This window comes from Platalea leucorodia (assembly GCF_965183815.1).
Source record: "Platalea leucorodia genome assembly, chromosome: Z".
In the NCBI taxonomy this organism is placed as follows: Eukaryota; Metazoa; Chordata; class Aves; order Pelecaniformes; family Threskiornithidae; genus Platalea; species Platalea leucorodia.
In genome coordinates this window covers 4,779,325-4,801,020 of record NC_138858.1, presented here as the reverse complement: position 1 = coordinate 4,801,020, position 21,696 = coordinate 4,779,325, and the positions used below count along the sequence as shown (strand labels likewise).

Here is a 21,696-nt window from a genome sequence, read left to right as displayed (position 1 = left end):
ACCCTGGGCTCGATTTAAGCTGGTTGCCCATTATTTTTGGCACGGTTCTTGCCATTTGCTAAATGAAATGAGAAAGCTGTTGGCAAAGGTGCTGAAAGTGAGATAGATTCCTTTCCATTTGATAAATTTTTCTCAAATTCTTTCCTCCTCGTCTTCCATCTTCCCTGCCCCGATCTCCTCGACCTGCAGTTTGCTGTCCCATAATGGGAATGAGACAGCATGATATCTCCCTCTGTGCAAGACTGCTAAAGTTTTCTGCAGCTGAATATACCGTGGATTTGGTCTGGGGGTTTATTTTTTTAATTTTTAATTTTCCAGGTGCATTGTCACCCCTCCTTTCTTATTAGTAAGTCAATTTGACTCATTTAATAAGGGTATATCCACAAATAATTTGCAAAGGGTTAATACGTGGCTGACCGCGCCAGGCAATTAGTAGCTTGTATGTAAATGCAGCCCTTCTCGGTATACCAATCCAGAGCTACTCCTACAGTTTTAGCCTTTACTCACTGTATACCGTTGGGATGGATGCTGACTTCCCACCACGTTCCTGTCTCCAAGGGGAATTTTAATGCACGTCCAGGGAAACAAGCTGCAGATGCCCGGGCTATTAAAAGCCTGGTAGGCTCTCTGCAGAGTCTGGTGCTCAGAGAGGCATCCCAGATGGCTCTGGTTTACGGGGTTTATCTGCCATCCCAGGACAGGAGGAGGGGTTGTGGGGGCTCTAATCAGGGCGAAATAGTCGAGACGGCACAGGTCCGTCCCCTGGCTCAGCTGATTGCAATGGGCAGATCTTCCGTGGCTGCAAAATCTGTCAGAGGGTGAAGCCAGGACTCTCCAGGAGCTGCCATCTCTTGCTCTGCCACGATGGGATCGAGATGTATAAATAGCCCCAGCCTCCCTTCCCACCCCCTGGCCCTCACATGCTCGCATGCGGACCGTGAATGCCTTGACAAGCTGGCCAGGTTGCCTTACCCAGGGGAAAAATTCACATGCATCGCAAGCAGCTTAAAAGCATAAGACAGATTTTATTTTCCTTTTGAAGGCAGCCGCGCTCCCTGGGCTGCAGTTGTTTGCTCGAGATACCTATCCCAACGTCAGCTCTGGGCCTGATTCTGTGTCCCTTACCAGTAGCCCAATCGCTTCAAAAATATTGCTATCACAAGGAAAGGAGGTGGAAATAAATTGTTCTACATTCTGGGTTTTTCTTTTCATAAAGCCCGTAGCACTCCCTGTCTCTCTGCAGGGTTTACCCAGGGGCTTTGCATCTCCGAGCTGGGTCAGTGTTTAATGAGCACATGGATCCCTTGAGCTTTTCTGGGTGAAATGTTGGTGGACGGATAAATTCGCGTGTGCATATGCGTAGTCAAATCCTGACTGATGCTAAAGGAGAATCCCCAGTGACAGAAATACCCAGTATCAGACCAGTAAATTTCTATGACTTGATGTCACATACCAACCTGCAAAAATATATAAGCTTATCATTTACAGGGTTCATCTGGGGGTGCGAAGGAATTGGGAGCATTTATTTTCATTAAAAAAAGTCCAGGCTGCTTCAGTTAATGTATAGAAACAATAAATATTACTGTAGAACTGAGGAAAAAAAAAGAAAAAGCCATGGAAGTGAGAAAGCGGTGGCGAGGCGGACGTGATGAGTTTCCCTGCGGGTTTCCGCCACATTCGGAGCCTGCATGAGTAAAGGGTGGAAACGGCATGGTGGTGAGCAGCCAAAGAGGTTCAGCTATCCACGTGCCTGCATCATCTGTTGGCTTTCTAAAAACAAATTTATACCTCCTCGGTTTGAGACAGCAGCCTGTAAAGCCATCTTCCAGCTAAGCTTTTTGGGTGTTTCGTAAATAGCTGTTAAGTGAATTTCACCACAGGCTTTTTAGCTGAAGATCATCTTCACGGTGCAAGTAGGGAGATGGGGCCACGGCGCTGATGAGCTGTGTAGCTGTGGGGAATACGGCAGACCCAGCTCCATGGTGGGTCCTTGGCATCACGGCGTGAAGCCACAGCATGTGTCACAGTGGCAAAGGTGAGCCAGACCATTTGGGGCAGCTACTGATCTGCACTTGTGGTCTGGCAGTGGCAGGAGTTAATGAAGTGCCAGTTCCCCCACCCCTTGATCCCTGGCGCTGACCTTGGCTTTGGGACGTGATGGAAGAAGCCCAGGAGGAGTGGATACAGCAGCTATCAGAGCATCACACAAGGCAGGGAGGTATTGCTGGGGCTCCCCCAAAAGCACAAGGTGGATGGGGTATCCATGGGCACATGATCCTACACCATCATTCCATGCCATAGCTTCTTTTGAGCCAGGCTTGGCTCCAGGCATGTCAGAGGACCACATAGCTCCTCTTTCCCATCCCACAGATAGTCTGGCTGGCCCAAGACCTGATTCATGTCTCCACTGGATCCCATCTTTGCCTCCATGTGTTAGGGCAAACCTTTAGACTTTTGCAGGGTACTTTTTAGACCTGGATTAGCTGGGCTCAGACATTATCTGCCTTTGTGGCTTAGCTGAGGCCAGAAGGGTGTAAGGCAACAAGGGTTGTCCAAGCTGGGATCTTGGATGGGAGGGTGAGCAGGCTGATAAAGATAGCAGACCTTGCAAATGTGCATGGTCAGTAGAAGAGCATGAGGAAATAATATGGAGAGGGAGAGGAAAGATAAAGAAGGAGGGGAAATATCCCCTGGCTCTGCTAAGAAATAACTCAGTTTAGATGCTTGCATTGAGACAGAAGTCTCTGATCTCAATGACATCTGGCCTCAACCAGTTAATGGGAGTCTACACAAAACTGGAGTAAGTTGTCTGCTTTGCTGACACAGAAGTGACGCATTGCTCATCTCAGAGCTGCTGATCTGATGTTACTCTGAGCTGTCATCATCTGCCACAGCAACAGTGTTTAAATGAAAGGAAGAAGCAACAGGACAAGGAAAGAAGGATTTCTGGCTGGTGGGCAGCCTGATAGTGAGCTCAGAGAAATCGGTCCTCCACGGCTCCAGATATGAACAGCTGGAGCTACTCATGCTACTGGCAGGAGCATGTCAATGAGCGTCCCACAGCAGGACGGACCCTCTCCTCCTGACCAGCAGGCTGGACACAAGGACACGTGTTTCCAGGTTGGCCTCAGGTCAAAAGCCTCTCAGGGCTGGTGAGGACTGCATTGCCTCTGCAGCAAGGACACTGGGCTTCCCCCTCCCTCTTCAGCTGGAGGAGACAAATGTTTGCAGCAAAAGCCAGTGCAGCTGATGAACCTGTTAGGTGCCTTTGGGGTAGGCCATAAAAAACCCATCCAAAATCTGGCTGACCCCCCTTCCTGCAAAATCAAAGTAGCCCAACGGAGAAGGATAATCCTGCTGTAGGATGAGGACCAAAACTCTGGAGCCCATTGAGTGGGGAGAGGGTCTCTGCCTTGCCAATCCCAGAGCAACATTGCCTCCCTCCAGCCACCACTGGGGAAGGCGGTGGGGAACGTGGCTCATGGAGGATGCAATTAGCGGCTCTGGAGCTTGATAGGCACAGTTTCCAACCTCATCGTCTTTGTTGCAGAAATGTCCTCAAACCTTAGCTAACAAAAATGTCAGCCCTGCCCTTGTTCTGGGGTGTGAAAACAAAAGCTGGAGTGGGGTATCTGGACTGGCTTTTAGTTATGGATTGCCCTCTGCTCTGGCAGACATTACTGTCCAGGCAAAAAGCAGATTAAATCCATGAATCAAATTTTCTTGAAGCATTTTATGGGCAATGCGTCTCAGTTCCAATGCAAATGTGATCAAGGACTAAACTGTGGCTTGGGAAAGAGAAGGAAGATGTGGTAGTGAAGTAATCATTAATAGACACTGCTAACATGAGATCCTCTGTTACGCTGAATAGAGGTGAGTGCCTGCAAGCCAGATTCTGGCGTTGGTCATGGCAAGCTACCTGGAGTAAGGCTGTTCAGCTGGTGTCAGAAGGGTGACACTGGATATACCTTGTGTATGCAAGATCAACATGTGGACTTGGAAAGCAGGCTCCACCAAGGCCCCTTGTGGCTAGATACAATGAACAGAAGAGAGTAAACTTGAAAATAGGTAACTCAGAGATGAAATGTTCTGTTGTGCACTGTTATTTGTTTGCCGGGGCTTTCTGGGGTCCACCAGTTCCATGCTTGTCAAGGACTGGCTCTTTGTTGTGCAAGCTGGTTCGGTTATGCCAGCTATATGATTTGATGACTGCTAATAAGCATAGATTTGCTGAAATATTCCCCAAAGTCTTTGCTTTGCCATAAAAATCCTCATCAGCAATTGGATTAGTTGTAAGGAATGAACAATTACAACACAAGATAGTGAATTATGTTAAGACAAATTGTTGGGTTTTATTTAATCATGTGGTCTCGGTCACATCTTGATAGTATTTTTCCTATGGAGGGAAATGCATCATCACACCAGTAAGTACCAGAAAAAATATTTTATAATGCTTGTTTTAATTGACCAGTGCCTAAGGCAAATAATCTCTCTGTACCAAAAGAAAATTGGTTAGGCTTTTACTTTAGGTTATGTTGGCTCTGCACAGGCCCTGCATGCCTGCCTGCCCAGATACCAGAGATAAAGTTTGCACTTTCTGGGCTGCAGGGAACGTACGACCAAGTTCCTTGCAAGGACTGTCTTGATGTGGGAGGAAAAATTCAAGTCAAAAGCTCTGACGAGATGATCTGCCCACCCTGTGCTCCCTAGTTTATCATGGCTCTGGCATCAGAGGTCTTGCAGATGTTTTGCTAAATCAGACTAAGGCCTCCCAAGATACAGCAAAAGGCTGGAAATCCTTGGCTAAGGTTACACCAGGCATCAAAAGATGAGAAAGACACAGAGGATGAGAGACTGTCTTTTTCCGCTTCATTTATGTGCTACAAAATTTGTCCCAGTAAATGTGGGGGAACAGACTAAGCTTCGTTGTTTTGTGTCCTCCTGAGCCAATTTTGTCTGAAATACAGCTAAACCGCTGCCTGGTGGCACAGGCTGGTGTGTTCAGGTGTGCAGAAGGATTAGCACCTTAACCTGCTCTAGCACCTTGTCTTCAGGTGCTGTGAAGACCTGGAGGTGTAAAATGGCTCACCTGTGAGTTGCTGTAGCTGTTTTTCATTGGGAGGACCCACGGCCATTAGAGGTTGAGCAATTCACAGTGAGTTGCTCTGCAAGCACCCAGCAAACACAGCAGTTAGGAGGCATCTCCCCTTGATTGTGGTGTTGCTCAGCTTGAACAACGGGCCAGGGCAGCACAGGATCCCCATTTCATTATTCAGCCTTTACCCTTTGGTGGGGTACAGTGAATTGGGGCCAAGCCGACGGCAGCAAATATAACCCGCGGTACTGGGGGATGGGGTACATTGATGGCTCATGGGTCTGGGTTTGCATCTCCATCGTTGCGGAACAGTGGGTCTGATCCCACCTCCTCTGATTTTAATTAATAGGGTAGCCGAATCATGCCGTTATCTGACAGCATGAGAAATTATCACCTTAAGAGGTTCTGCCTCTGGTGGCACAGGCATTTGTTACCCAGTGCCTCTCTCAGAGGGGCACTACAGAGGAGTAGTTTGTGTTTAAGAAATGTTGGGTGTAATTACTTATGCACAGTTTTGCAAACCATTCCTTTCTGTTAGGTCTTCTCCCGTTGTTTCTCTTGCTGGCATCTGCCTTTCTTTGTGCATCTCCCGTTTCCATATGGACATGAATAAAAAGTGCTCGGGGCTCCCTGAGCTGCTATGATGGACTGGCCCTGCCTGCCAGCAGAAGGGAGATGTGAGCAGAAGGGATCTCGGTGAAGAAGGCATCACAGGCATGCCTGGCCTGTGTCTTGGGATGACATTCAGTGTTTCTTGGTGCTGTTGTTCCTGGGCAAAAATAAAAAAAAGGAGTTATTGGGAAGATGAGGTATTCAAAGGACTGTGTACAAGGGTAGGTGTCCTATCCTGGTGCTGATCCTCAGCAAAGGGGTATCTCTAATAGCCTCACTTGAGTCTCATCCTTCACCTCTGAGCTGCTTCTCTCCCTAGTTTAAGAGCCAAAAGTTTTGCCGTGATGCCTGTAAATGGTTCAGGAATGTGGGAATTAATGTGCTAGATTGGGCCAAGGGCCCATCCAAGCAAGGATCTTGAGGGAGGTGCAAGACAGTGACAGATGTTCTGCAAAAATCCTCCGCTAGGGATATCTTTCACACCTCATTTCTTCCTTATTCCCATCAGTCTCATGGCTGGTCTCATAGCAGTCCGTGTTATGTTTCCCACAGCCGCTCTCTCCCTGCATGCAGCTCATGAGGATGGGCTCTTGAAGGGTCTCAGCAAAGATGAAGGGTCTTAATCCCGGCTCTCAGAGGTGGAAGGTGTCTCACTGATGTCCTGCAGTCAGCAAGAGACAGTTTCTTAGAGCAGTTATTATTTCCCTGCCTATGAGACATTTTTAGATAGGCAAAGAAATACCTTGAATTGCGTGGAAAGTCAACAAGCTTTGAAAACTTCGGTGAGCTCATAACCCATGCAAACATATTTTAGAAAAGAGATTTTTTTTCTTTCCTTTTCTAAAATGTTGAGGTTTTTTCACAGAACCATAGAATGGTTTGGGATGGAAGGGACCTTTAAAGGCCATCCAGTCCAACCCCACTGCAGTGAGCAGGGACATCTTCAACCAGATCAGGTTGCTCAGAGCCCCATTCAACTTGACCTTGAATGTTTCCAGGGATGGGGCATCTATCACCTCTCTGGGCAACCTGTGCCACTGTTTCACCACGCTCATCGTAAAAAATATCTTCCTTAGATCTAGTCTAAATCTACCCTTTTTTAGTCTAAACCCATTACCCCTTATATATTGCTAAAGGCCCTATTAAAATTTTTGTTACTTTTCTCTTTAAGACAGGCAAATCAAAGCAAGCTGAAGCAGTTTTCATCAGTATACACTTCAATTTGGAGCCAAAAAGTCACTTTGAAACGAAACCCATGTTTTCATTCCAATATTTTTTGGAGGAGAAAAATATTAGTCAAAACCAACATTTTTCCATGTAATCAGTGTTAACTGACCTGTTCTCTTTTTTAACCCTTTCAGCAGAGAGGAGATATAGCTGTTTGCTCAATTCTTGTCTTGGATGGGCAACCACCGGGCTGGGGTGTCCTGGCCACCGCTGGCCCCTATGACGGCCATGCTCTTCTCTTCCAGGTGCTCCTTTTCAAAGGTCTCAGCATCCCCATGCTACCTCCTGCCGGCACTTCCACCTGGGTCCCCAGCCTCAGCTCTCCGCTGACTTCGCCCTGCCTCACGCGGTCCAGCCCCAGCCAGGGCTGACCCCCCACATGGCCCCCACGCACCAGCACAGCGGTCCCCTGCACCAGCCCCTGGCGCCGGTGCCAGCCCTGCCCTTCCAGGATGTGGCCGGACCCTCCTTCCTACCTCAGGCGCTTCACCAGCAATACCTCCTCCAGCAGCAGCTCCTTGAGGCGCAACACCGCCGGCTCATGCCCCATCCCAGGTAAGGGGTTCTTACTCTTCCTGAAGGATGCTGAGAAGCTACATCAGCCTCACTTCAGCAAAGTGGCTTCTGCAAAGCCCCGGCAGTATGTGCTAGTAACATCAGGGTTTTTTCACAAGTTCATCTCTGTCCCCCTAAAATGCATCCAGCAGAAGGGAAGCTGCAGGGCAGGTAACACCTGCGGGTGTACCTTTCCCACAGGGATCCATACCATGCTCATCTAGTATGACCCAAGGTCACCTCTTATTGTCACTCATAGGAAAATCATGGTGGTAACACCTTGGTGTTGCAGTGAACCTGTCCTGCATAGCAGAGAGAACGATACACTGCGTGCACAAGCTACCTCCTCGTAGCTGCTGTTTCAAAACCATGTAAGAGTTGGATACCATTGTATCCACCTGTCCCGTCAGGTTTTGCACATGAAGAGCTTGCTCCTCTGGGTCTAGGTAGGCTTCCCAGATCTATGATGGAATGATGCTGTTGACCTGCAGCACATTTAGTCACGGAAAGCAGCCTAAATTCACTCGGCTGACAACTGCAGAGAGAATTACTGTAACTCAGCAGAGGTGGAAATGGATGCCTGGCCTTGTCCTGATTGTTTTTCTTGAGAGAGGGGTTTAGATAGCACGTAGGAGAGAAGTGCTTTTTTTGGAAACATATGGAAGCTATTTGTGGGCTGTACCCATGGATCAAGAATCAGAGGATGAGTCTTTGTGATAATGCTTCATTTGGAAAGAATGCTACAGACAGAAAACACTTTTTTTCCATACCCTTTCTGTCTGAAAATTTTGTGTTCTTCTCATCCTTGTTTTGTTTGCCTAAGCTGGATTTTAGGTGGATTTAATGATTAGTTAATAATTGGGTAGCAAATATGTGAGAGGCTGAGGCATTGATGATACAAGTGTTTATCTCTTAGTCATAAGCTGGATTCAAATAAAAACACAGAGCCACAATTCCACGCAGAAGCTGCTTTGGTAAATGCTGTCAATGTTACAGTTGCAAGTGGGTTGTGGTGTGGAAAAGGGCAGGAATCCCACAGCCTGTTTCTGAAAGCACAGCTGCTTCAGAAGAGGTGTCAGAAGCCTTACAGGTGTGGGGCATGAGGTCCCAGTAATGGGATTCTGGGTTGTGCTTTTAAAAGTGAAGCCGCTGAGCTGTGGCTGCATGAAAAATTCTTTATCTAGCAGTTCCCTGCTCCATTTGCTCTAGTGTTTTCCCATAGCTTTGCTTTGCGGTAGCTCCACTGATAAGCAGGGACTTGGCAGGAAGGAAGGGGTACAGGTCTGTCTGTAATGCAAATCCTGCTTGTGCATCCACCTTGTCTCTCTCCAAACATGGGCACTGATCAAGCAGCTCATGCTCTTCCCCTGAGTAGTTCAAATAAGCAACAATCATGAGAAGAGACTCAAATCCCTAGGAAAACCTTGCTATATTTTCTACCACTTTCCTTTCCCTGCCTGCAAAGGTAGCAGAGCTGGGCGAGAAGGAGCTGGATCCCAGCCTGACCTGCCCATCATCCAGAGAAATGTTGGCAAAGGCCAGTGAGAGTAAATTCTGCTTTCAGCTACTCCCGAGTAATCCTGTTATGAATGAGGTTCCCCAGGAGTTTATGGACTGCATGGGGAGGCGAGACAACCTGCAGCTTCCTTATGATGATGGATAACGGCTGAACCAGGGACAAGTTTTATCTTATGTGTTTTTTATAGGGCTAACAGTGGAGAAAAAGAAAGTAGTGCAAATGGCACAAAACTGCTAAGGAAGAAGTTGTTTGGTTTCCTCTATGTCTCTCCATGTTACCACCAAATAGCATCTCTTATAAACCAAGTGTACGTGGATGCCACAGGGGGTGAGATTGGAGGTCTGCGTTATGTTTGTGGTGACCACAAGTAAACGACATAGCTCTGGGTTCTTCTTCCCATCATCCCTGACACCTACCTGGACTCTTCTCTTGGACACATATTCACAATCCCAACAGTTTTCCTCCAGTTTATTGACATGGGCTCGGAGCAGGAGCCATACATACTCGGTGCCTGCCATGTGGCTAACTCGCTTGCCGGCATTCTCCTTCCCACAGGCGGGCTCAAGAGCGCATGTCTGTTCAGCCTCACCGTCTACACCCCAGCTTTGACTTCAGCCACCAACTGCAAACTCCACAACCCATGGGGCCCCAGCCCAGGTATTTAGCCGAAGGCACGGACTGGTAAGTGTTCCACATTTCACTTGCGCATCCAATGAGGTGTTTAATAAGTCCTGGGGAGGCTGCAAGGGTTGGTGAATGTCATCATGGATCAATGCTTTCATGAAAGCTAATGGTGCAGCTCAACAGGTACAACGTGGGAAGTGTGCAATGGGAAAACTCATCTCTGGGAGGGCCATGAGTGCATGCGAAAGCCTTTATGCATGTACATGATAACATTGAGGCATCGATATTGCCCATAACTCTCATCCATGGATGTAAAGTGCAGCCAAGCGTTAATTTGCTTCCAGGGGTTTTCCCTGCTGCAGGGCACAGCCACGGTCTTTTACCTGTAGACCAATGTCTCTGCCTGAACTCGAACTTCTGCTGTCCACCAAGCACCTAAAACACAGTGGCCACAACTTTTTCTGTGGTCTAAATTAGGGACCACAGTGCTGCCCTGCCCTGCAGGGTGGTGTGAACAAATTAGTAGTTGTTAATTGTTGTCCCGCTGTAGTGTTCGATACCCTGGAAAAGCCAAATAGGGAATTGATAATTTCATTTTCAGAGCAGGTTTTGAGCTCTTGCACAGTTAATAAGGTATGGGGCTCTACTTGGAAGAATAAGAAAATAAGAACGTACTTCTGAGTAGCTGCTTCTTAGCTGAGCAAAGTCCATCCTGTGCACTGAATGGAAAAAATAGCATGTGAACATGTAATTAGAGACAATCGCAATGTGTATGCACAAGGGGACCAAAATAAGATGTAACAGGAAATTTTAATTATGGCATTTCCTAACATCTGAGTGCTTTGCTCTTCAAATGGAGAGTCCTTTTAACACAGGGGTTCTTTTTTTCCCCCTCTGGGGTAATAATATACAACGTAAAATATGGCCAGATCCTTCTGCCATTTTCTTCTCAGGTGTTCCCATTACTGGCACCACTGTGAGCTGAATTTGGCCGGGATGACATTGTTCAAATCAGTTTGCAAAGCAGTTCACGTACCATCTGGATAGACCCATTCTTTCTGCCTCTCTTTCAGTGCAGAGTGTTTAATTATAATCATTAGAAGGATCTGATAAAGCATCGCTTTATGTTCCCCTCCTCCTCCCTCCTTTTCCCTGCTGTGTTGCTCCATAGCCTTATAAAACCTAAGGAGTGGGGATGACAGAAATCATATACTGTGTATATATATTTGGGTGACTCACTTCCCCTTGGGGCACATGTACAGTTTTGCCCAGTGACAGATATAACAACTTTCCTCTAATGTGTTACCACGGCATGAGCAGCAGCGGTGCTCGCTCGGAGGCAGTAGGTAGTAGGCACTGTCATGGGAAATGAGAATAGAAGGAAGATCTGAAGTTGATCAGTCATCTTGGACAGTCCAACCTCGATTAAAATCTTCTGGTGAAGAAGAAATAAACTCCCATTTGGTTCCTTAAATCATCTTCTGCATCTGCATTTAGTGATGACCATCCAACCTGTTATCCAGGTCCTTATCTTTCACTTTTTTGGTTGTTGTCAGCCCGTGTACAATAGGTGTCATAGCTCTTGAACCTCGCATCTGAACGTCAAGATGCTGTGCAGTTGTCCAAGTAGCACAGGCTAGAAGGTGGTGGTTGGTTTTGGTTTTCTTCAGCTAATGTGCTCTCCTTCTTCACCGGCAAACCCTGAGAAAACACTGTTCCATGCTGTATTCTGCTTTGGGCCCTTCTGTAGACCCACATCATCACTTCAGGATCCTCAATATCTGATTTTAAGGATCTAGATGCACCAGTGCACAAACAATTCAGCAGTGCTGTTATTGCAATTACTCATGCAAGTTAGTAATGGCCATTCATCTTTGAGAGATCTCTTTGGTCCTTGATCTCAAAGCACTCTGGATTACTGAATTTTGTAGACAGGGAATATGGGAAGGCAGAGAGGAAACGGTCAAGGTCATGCATCAGGCCAGTGGCAGGGCTGGGAATGGACCCAAAGCCTCCTGATTCACAGTTGAGCCTTCCATCCACCTGGGCACAGTCTTCAGTAATTGGATAAATATCCAAAATTGTGACACGGGAGCTGGAAAATACGCAGTTGTGGATTCTCACCCTGGTTGTGTTCCTGCCAGTTGCTTACTGTGTTTTATCCTCTCCCAGGTTTTGTCTGTCTAGCACATGGCTAGCACAGGGCCGGCAAAGATAGTCCCTCTCTTTGCTTCAACGTGGTGCGGGGTGTCTTATTAGGGGGTACTGGAGTATTGGAGCTGCTGCCTGGTACACAGGCTGATCTGGGTACAGGATTTCTGCATTTGCTGTCCCCTCATGTCCGTTATCTGCTGTTGGGCGAACGCAGTTTCACAGCTGCTGGAGGACACGTCTGGGTTGCTCCTAACAAGCTGTGGCACTTGCTGCCGCTGTCCTCCATGGAGGGGAAGAGAAGTTCATGGATGAAATAGGAAGCCACCCCTGTGCTCTAATTAGCTTAGCTTTGGCAAATGTGAAGACAATGGTTATTAGAGCTCCGGCTTTTGTAATTATGATAAAGCGAATGATGTTCAAAGCACTTGTTTGCTGAGAGACTCTTTGACTGGAGAGACAAGGGATCAGCTAATTGGATTATAGATGAAGATGCTGTGTTAGGTCTCCTCCTGTCCCCTCCACATGGTGTGGGGATGGGGTTTGCAGTTTGTCTCTGCATGCTTGGATTGGGCAGAGCTGCTGTGTTTGCCAGGATCTCGGTCATGCCACGTCCCAGGTTTGAGCTGGGTTGCTTTTGGCACAAAGTGCCCAAACTCACCCAGCTGAGCCCCAGCCTAGGTGAAGATCCTGCTTTACTTGCCTGGGCCAGGCTGTGTGCAGGCAAGTTGGACTGTCGGGGATGTCCTGCTTCATTGGCATTGATCCGCTGGTCGTGTGACACTGTTTCCTACAGCAGTCTCATGAAGAAATTTCTTAAAACTGTTATATTTTCCGCACAAACAGCAGTTCTGTGGTTCCCTGAAGCCAGGTTTGGGTGAGGTGCATTCTCCCCTGTATCCCTAGGTCCTCCTGTGGCCTGGGCTGGGGCTGGGAGACCTCCAAGGAGATCACAGACACATCAAAAAGCCCCCGGACTGTGCCCAGCTGGCTTCTAACAACTACCCAGAATGGCTCATTGGTGTGTGCCCCGAGGCATTTTGCTGTATTCCTGAAAAATATTCAAGGCAAAATGTAATTATTTGCAGTGAAGGCAGCACAGGGAGGACCTGGTCTAGACGAGTTGAGTTACTGAGCCTGGGGATCAATCGGGAGCCACCAAAATGCTCTTGCTCTGAAATGACCAGGCTGCTGTGCAGCTCTTGACCCCAGCTAACACAAAGGGTAACTGGCATAAAAACAGCCCCTCACTTCTTTGTGCTGCCTGGCGGATGACTGCCCAAATTAGAGGAAACTCCCTTTCAAGCAGTAGCATCACCCCAGGTTCAGGCACCCACAGCAGCCCAGAGCCCACCAGTGGAAGCCGCCCCGTGAGCATGATCTGACTTGCCGCAGGCCATGCAATAAAACTGGGCAGTCAAAGCTTTACCTTCATCCTCGTGCCCACAGGGACCTCAGTGTCGATGCGGGACTGACTCACACCCAGTTCCAGGTCCGGGCGGTCCCTCAGCCCTATCAGCATTACTTAGCTACACCTCGGATGCACCATTTCCCCAGAAGCACATCCTCGACACAAATGGTAAGTGAAATGCTTTTACTGAGAAATGTTTTATGCATTGTCTGCCAGAAGGCAGTCAAAATAAAGGCTGCTGTCTTTCTGTCACCTGTCTTCTGCGAATCCCACTTATCTCCGGCTGTGGGAGGGAGTGTCTGAAAGGATAATGTTGCGTCATTGCACTCTGGATTAGAGAAAGGAAAGAAAAGATCAGCTGCTCTGGAAAGATTTGGTCCATTGCATGCAGCACCAAGCTCACAAGCTGATCTGCAAAACCTGGGCAGGATGTGAGAGACTCAGCAGTTATTACAAATAATATTATTAATACTGGAACAAATTATGGGCTCCCAGGGCTCCCTGCATTGGCAGTAGATGACTCCCTTCCCTGAGCTCAGCCCCGAGGATGATCCCTCCTCACATCATTGCTGTCTACATCTATAAAGGTTTTGCACAACCTGTTGCACAGATGGAGATGGAGTTTGACAAGAAGAAGGGCTGACTGGGGTCATTTGTTGGCCCTTCTCCTAGCAGGGTGCTGTATTTGGAGCTGAGCCGTGCCGAGCACTGCTAATCCTTAAAACACCCTCAGAAATCCCATAAGAGTGTTTTTTTCCTCATGCCCATAGTCGGACCCTGACACCAGCGTACTACAGCAAGGCTTAAAAAAAATCAAAGTTTGGGTGAAGAAAAATCCATCCATTTAATAACAAATAAAATAAAAGCTCTTTTTAAGCTAATCCATATTGAGGGTCTGGAACTGCAATGTTATAGACGCAACAGGAATTATTACAACAGGTAGTTTATTCAGAAGAAATGCATGTTCTTAGTTATCATTTATAGGAGATCTATTTAATAAAACCTCATTTTTTGGTTATTAAAAGGCTTCTATTGGGGAAGGTGTCAGTCTGCTCTTTCTTTTTGAGTTTTTAAAGCACTAGATTTAAATCAGGGTACACAAGAGATTTCTATGTGCAAGTACAGGTGGCTTTATTTTTCTTCCTCACTTCTTGCAGGTTGTTCACGAAATCAGAAATTACCCTTATCCTCAGCTTCAGTTACTTGCTCTTCAGGGACTGAACCCAAGCAGGCACACGTCCGCTGTGCGGGAGAGCTATGAAGTACGTATCTCGGGGACTGGAATTATTATTAAATTTTTAAGTGCTGGGAATCAATGCAAGCTCTGGCATAAACTTGTAAGACTGTCTTGTGGCATGGCAGTTGCATTGAGTCTTGCAGCAATTTTAGGAATAACTGGGAGGTGAAGGGGTTGAGTGGGTTTGGTCAAAGACAGTTTACTCCAGGGTGCCTGGGCCTGGCTCAGGTTTTCTCTGGCTCACTTCATGTCCGTGAACAAAGTGCTTCAGTTCTACAGGGTTTTGTTTCCCAGCCTGTCAAACAGAGCTCACATTCCACCCTAATTTCTGAAATACTGGGTATCCAGCTCTTTGCCTTGAGCCCTTAGTTACTAGCCCAAGAACCGGGGCTCAGATTCATTATTAAAGCATGGCTGATTTGGGTTTGATGGACATTTCCACCAAACAAAGGGCAGGAGGGAGCATTGGTCCCCAGTAGGTGGGGTGGGGTGGTGGGACCTCATGCCCTGGGATCAATGCTGATGGTGCTTTGCTGCTGTTCCTGCACTGCAGGAGCTGCTGCAGCTGGAGGACAGGCTGGGCAGCGTGAGCCGGGGTGCCGTCCAGAACACCATCGAGAGGTTCACTTTCCCCCACAAGTACAAGAAGGTGAGCATCCCAAAATCACAACATGGCTGCCAGCTCCTCTCTGTTGGCCAAGGGTTGTGGGCATGGAGCAGACAGAAGGAAGGACTTCGGTGGGTCGCAGTCCTCAGGGCTGGCAAACTGGTGCCGTCAATATTCCCCAACATGGGGGAGGAATGTAAAATCCAGAATTGGTGCTTTAATATCTTGTGGGGCTCCCGGGCTGAAGCAGTGGTGTAGCTCAGCTGGCTGTTTCTCACTTCTAGGCTAGGAAGCTGCGGGCCAAATTTTCAAAAGGGTCTCAGCCTTCTCCCACCCAGCGGGTGCAATTTCCCCCCTGTCCGCACCTGGTAAGAAAGTGCACACACCAAGGGGGCTTTGTGCATGCAAACCCACCCCATTTTGCATGCAAGCGGCACTGCCCGCACACCCTGCTGTGAGGGCGCTGGCTCCATGGCGTGGGGGAGCTTGTCCTCCCCTCATTTTTCAAGAGGTGTCTGCTCTGTTGAAGCTGTTCTCCTGCCTATAAAGAAATGGGTGCCATGTTTTTGGGTCGTGCTGAATAGAAAATGGGAAAAGTGCTTGTTTGCATAGTAATTTCACATGTTGGTCATTCCTGGCTGGGCAGTAACAAGCAGGGACATTGCATTGCCCAAGTTGGAAGTGAGTCAACTCCTCCTGCGCTTATCTCTGACTGCATCTCCAGTGGACCCAGAAAAATGATATTAATAGGAATGGATGTGAGGGGAGCAAGACAAAAGGGCAGACCTGACAAGCTAAGCCCTGCCCCATGGAACAGTGTGGGGCTGTGCCAGTGGCCAAGCTGGCGTGGGGCACAGTGGTTGCCCTTCCTGGCAGTGGTGGCCCCACATGTTTTGGGGTCTCCAGGAGAAGCCTCCAGCAAAGGATACCATGGGGCCATCCCCACTGCAAGGAGGATGGAGGAGGTGGTGGGGTGGTAGGGCAGCAGAAGACAGGCTGCTCCTTGGGGCACTACTACCAGCCCCACTGCCACTGGCCCAGGAGGAGACGTGCCGACCAGCAGCGTGTTGGTGGCATCCTCCCCTCACTGGCTGTTTTGGCTGGGCTGGCGTCCCCAAGCTGAAGGATCTGGCTGATAGACAAAGCTCTTTTTGCCTTCCTGCAACTACCTAGGCTTGGGAGAGCGTTAGAAAGTCAAGCCCTAACCAAATTATGTCTTCAACCTTGCTGCAGAGAAGACCGCAGGAGGGCAAAGCTGAGCAAGAGGATGGAGAGGAGTCAGACACCGATGAGAAATGCACAATCTGTCTGTCCATGCTTGAAGACGGAGAAGACGTCAGGTACGATCCTTCCATCTGCTCCGCTGCCTCTCAATGCCATCTGAGTTGTGTTTATTGGGATTAATGCCACCATGCACTCGTGGGCTTGTCCTTGTTCTTGTCCTGAAAAACTCACTTCGCCTGTTGCAGGGTCTGGGAAACCAAATGCCATTTAGATGGATATTGGTATGGGCTGTGGGTAGGAAGAGCTCTGCAGCAGCAGGAGGACCAAGTTTTTATATTATCTCCTGAGTTTGGATCACCTGCTTCAAGGCTGTGAAAATGGGCCAGGTGGCAAGTGTCAGAGAAGGATGGGTCCCAGGTCTCAGACAGCAGTCTGGAGCTCGGGGATGTCAACGTCTGAGCTTGACAGATGACCAAAGTACAATAAAAGGGAGTGTGGGTGTGAAGTCCAGGGGAGTTTGGCTTGTGGCCAGGATGGAGCTGCTTTATTGTAGAATAAGTGAGATCACTCCGCCTTCACGATCACAGGGAGCTGTCCTGAACCAAAAACAAAGCCCCATTTATCGCTCGCAGGTGTCCCCAGGCTCTTGGCTGGGTCAAATCTCTGCTTGTGACAGGGGATGGGGACAAGCAATTGCAAGGGGCTGAGCTACCATGGCTGAAGGAGCTGCAGGTGGGCAGTGCAGCCGGACTACCTGGTCCTGCTCCTCACCCTTTAATTGCCTTAAACTATCAAGAAATAACTCTGATCCTCTTGCTGTGGATTCTTGTGGTTCAGGGTCCCTCCAGCTCACAAGGGTGAGTGAAGACATGACAAAGGTGATGTTGGTGAAAAGCAATCACATTCCCTGGGGCACACCAGACACCCTCATAGGAGCTGTGGGGACCCACCTGACTGCTAACGAGTCACAATCATGAAGAACCAAAAGGCTTTGGAGCATAACCTAATACTCCTGATAAACTAAAAGCAGCAGCCAGGGTAATTAATAACTGGAACAACTCAGTTCAGGAGGGTGGGGTTTTTTTAAAAGGTTTTTAGCCAAGAAGGACACCATCTCTGACCTACTGCCCTATGTGAGCTGGCATGGCTGGGGGAGGGTGTAGGACCTAGTCAGCACTGGTGTCACTACATTGGTGCTTCCCCATGTTTGAAGCAGCCCCGGCTGCTGCTTTCTGGCTCTTCTTGGTCCCCTGGAACTCCACCATCCTAATGGGGTGGGTACTTCTCTCTGCAGGCGGTTGCCCTGTATGCATCTCTTCCACCAAGTGTGCGTGGACCAGTGGCTGGCCACCAGCAAGAAGTGCCCGATCTGCAGGGTGGACATTGAAACACAGCTCGGCTCGGACAGCTGAAAGGACTGGCTGGACACACCATTTTCCTTACCAGGTCGTATGGCCATAAACCCTTGCAGCAAAATTTTTGCCTTCTGAGCCATTTGATTGAGAGGAAAAGTCTGCAGGCATGTTAGTGAGGAGGAGGAGGAGGTGGCGGTACAATATCTAGTGGTAGGAGATATTGCACATACGCAGGATACGGGCCCGGTGAAAGGGAGCTGGCATTCCCGGAGCTCAGAGACCCCATGCTGCAGAAGATTTAGTGTTGAACATGAAGGAACTAGTTGTGGTAGTCTGGCCTGTCAATCCTGCATTTCATGAGGATTGTATATATACCTCTCGAATACGTAGAAACATGTTAGGGGTCCTTTAGCTATTTCTATGGATGGCAGCTGGAGCATGTTAGCTTAAGAAATGTTGTGTTTGATGCCCTACTCATCTTGTGGTGGACATGTTGCTGTTACCTAATTTGCACCAAATATTTTTTCATAGATTCCTTATTTTGGTGCCTGATTAATACATTGCAGAGGGATAATAAAGAGGTCTAGCTTTCCCACCCTTGGGTGGGAAGAGGCAAAAAAGCAAAATCCTGTTTACAGTCAGAAGGGTTGCGCTCTTTGCCTCAGCCACGTGTGCTTCCTTTCCTTGCATTTACAGTGTGTTGCAAATTTAGAGAAGCTTAAAAAAATAAAAATTGAGAATGAAATGAATGAAGTGATAGGGAGAAGCTTCATTCCTGCTTATCTGCTGGTGCTGGACGCTTTCTGTAGGGGCACAATATTGGAGTAGATGCTGTTTCTCTGCTTTCTGTATCCTAACAAAGTAGCTTGGCATATCAAAATCCAAGGAAGGGCTGTCTTCATGATTGCCATTGTCCATGATGCTTTCTCCTGTAAGCTGTGAGGCTGTTTGGCTTCAGCAGCCGCTGCCAGCGCCGGTCCAAAATGATGGTTACTGGAGTTGGTGCCTATAGCTGTGCTTTGGGGTATAATAACGTTGGAGAGGTGCCAAGAGATGTATGCTGCCGACTCCTCTCCCATGCAAAAGCATCTCTGATACCAGGATGGGAGAAAACTCGACGCTCACAAGACACTGCTGAGGCCATGAGCATTTTGGCACAGGAGGAGAAGGCAGGTTGGAAGGGAGGTTTGCTGCTTTCCGGAGGGGTTGGCTTGTAACCCTGCCGTAAAGCACGTGCACCTGCACCAACGTGCGTTTGTACACACGTTTCAGGCCGTATCCATACGGAGAATGGAGTGGTTGTTCAAATGAAACCTAATTGCATTAACACTCAAAACAGAATTAGGAGGTAGCCCCAGAAGGAGTGAGCTGTTGCGATCCAAGCTCCACCTGAAATAAAGACCTCAGCACACCAACCATAGGGATCAAGTTAAAAACCCTCCAGAGAACCAGCATTCACAACCAAAAACCTTTTTTTTACTTTTTGTTTAAATACTTTTTTTTTTGCATACTAGGGGAACAAAAGAAAGATGCCAAGGAGCAAGGGGAATTAGTCAGGAGTATTACATATTGAAAATGCTTATGTGGCGGGGATGATTTCTGGCTCCCCTGAGCATCTACTTTGCTGGAGCCAAGCGATGCTCTCCAAGTAGAAACAATTATAAATTACTGTCGGAGAGATTGTGGGATTCCCATGACATGTAATTGGAAAACACCAGAGGCACCCTAGAGATTTTTTTTTTCCCCAGCTGGAGAGGGGAGGGAAAGAGTGGAGCCCCACGGGGTGCAAGGATGCAGGAGCCCTTCTCCTCCTGTGCCCATGCAGGTAGGAGGGAGTGGAGGGGACACATGGTGGCATATAAGGACGAAATTTACAATGAGGGTGGTGAAACACTGGAGCAGGTTGCCCAGAGAGGTGGTAGATGGTCCATCCCTGGAAACATTGCAGGTCAGGTTGGACGGGGCTCTGAGCAACCTGACCTAGTGGAAGATGTCCCTGCCAATTGCAGGGGGGATGGACCAGATGGCCTTTAAATGTCCCTTCCCACCCAAACCATTCTGTGGTTCTATGATATATTTGCCACTCAGCACAAGCGATGGCTTCTTAGGAGATGCAGCGGTCCCAGCCCCAACCGGAGGGCTAGGGACGTCTTGGGTCAAGGAGTGGTCCATCAGTTCCTATGGGCCTTGCTCCAGCAGCAGCAGATTGAAGCAGCATTAAAAATAATATTACTAATAATATGGACAAGCAAAGCAAGGCTTTGCTGGTAAAATACACTGTAAGCCAGTCTGGTCTGTCCAGGCGTGAGCTGGGGGTGAAGCAGGGGGAGGAACGAGGCGATTGGGATCCTGGCCGGGCGGGGAGGGAAGGAGGAGCGCTTCGAACCACGCGTTTTCTTAAAGCCTATGCGAAAGTATTACTATTTGCCTAATGAACAAGCACAGTTTTTAAAAAAAAAAAAAAACAAAAACAAACCTTGGTGAAGAAAAGCACCAAACTCCCGTGATCTCGTGTGCGTGACTGATCCCGAGGTGCGTGCGAATTTACAGCGTCTGGAGTTGCATCGGTGTGTCAGGTTCCTTTGCGTTTAAATAATTTGTACGAGTAGGTTGCGATAATAGGGTGAGTCTAAAAACAAAATGAAACAAACAACAAAAAATCTCTAGGAACAAAACATTGATAGTTTACAGGGTTTTGTGAGTTTAAATGCCTTATATTTAACAATCATAATTTATGACTAACTTGTAGATATTGTGGGTTCTTATTTAATTATTTTTATAGTTGTTTTTTGCATTTTTAATTATAATTTATTTATTTAGAAATTAATACTAATTTTTTTTATTACTCCTATTACCTCATTTTTGCATTGTTTCTGGGAATGGAATGCTTTGCATGCATCGGTACTTTAAAAAAAAATTAAACATGGGATGTGGGGGGTAATGCTTATCTTGTCAAAAAAAAAGAGAAAAAAATCAGGGTGTGTGATTACAAACTGTATTACTGTGGTGCTGTTACCTTGGATACATTCCATAAAAATGCAAACCTTTGATTCTGTATGCTGTGACATAGTGGAAAACTGCAATATAGTGACTGTGTTTAGCACATATATATGAATATTATTTGCACTCATAATCAAACTCTGGTGATCCTTTCATTTGGGTCCTTGCGCATTGAAGGCGATTAAAGGCGCTCTGCAAAACCAAAACATTTTGGTCGATTCCTGCTACTGCCCCGTCCCCGATGCCGCTGGTGATGCTACCGCTCTTGCTGCATGTGTTACCCTGCAATAACACCCGGCGGGCCCCCGCTACAAGGCTATGCTTGGGGCAATGCATGCATTTATTGCAAGACTCTGCAAATTGCTTCAAAATCTGAGGAAGAAAGCCCAGTTGTGGCGGCTCTGTTCACTTTTTGGTGCTTACCAGTGCTCAGTCTGGCTCTTTTCAGCCTCTGTGCATGCACCCAGCTGGGTGCTGCAGGGAGGATGAAGGAGGCAATCGATTGAGCCTGAGCTTGGAAGCAACAAAACCGAGGGATTCATTGCAACTTTTAAGGGTTGACCCCTGGTATAGCTGAGAGGGGCTGCGATGGACACGGGAGTGATTCAGCATCCCTTTGTAGTGCCTGGCCATGAGAGTTTGCTATAACCCAGCTGTGAAACATGCATGGAGCAGAAGCCCTCAACGCTGATCTTGTTGACCAGTTGGTTTCATCCCCTCTGTTAAGGGGGAAACCTCAGCTTGGAGCTTTTTAATCCACTGTAGAGCTGGGACCTGCACTGGAGCCCTCCTGTCCCCAAGGAGAGGGTCAGCCCCAAGCTGACGTCCCACTCCTGCAGCAGTGGCCAAGCATCCCCATCCCCAGCCACAGCTGCGCCGTTCTTGTAACACACTGCCCTTTCCCAAAAGGCTCCTGAATATCAAGTGCTCGAGCCTCACAAGAGGGTTAGAGCACCTTTGATAATATTTTAAGCTTTAAGCCATAACCACTCTTGGTCAGTGTAGATGCTGGGCCATGTATGGACAGAAGTGGGGTTCAATGCATGTGACCAGCCAGTAGCCATCCGCCTTCAAAAGGC

General features: G+C 47.9%; 1 protein-coding gene across 1 annotated transcript in view; it reads left to right on the top strand.

Annotated features, from left to right (window-relative positions):
* The window catches only part of ARK2C (arkadia (RNF111) C-terminal like ring finger ubiquitin ligase 2C), a gene marked incomplete at both ends in the record, with an annotated part of 45,797 nt that extends 28,123 nt beyond the window's left edge, over positions 1–17,674 (top strand). Inside the window, 7 exons of the mRNA XM_082335658.1 lie at positions 7,180–7,489; positions 9,564–9,689; positions 13,233–13,362; positions 14,352–14,456; positions 14,985–15,080; positions 16,272–16,378; positions 17,557–17,674. Of these exons, the coding sequence (XP_082191784.1) occupies positions 7,180–7,489; positions 9,564–9,689; positions 13,233–13,362; positions 14,352–14,456; positions 14,985–15,080; positions 16,272–16,378; positions 17,557–17,674 (992 nt within the window). The remainder of the gene's footprint in view (positions 1–7,179; positions 7,490–9,563; positions 9,690–13,232; positions 13,363–14,351; positions 14,457–14,984; positions 15,081–16,271; positions 16,379–17,556) is intronic.
* Between the last annotated feature and the right edge of the window lie 4,022 nt (positions 17,675–21,696).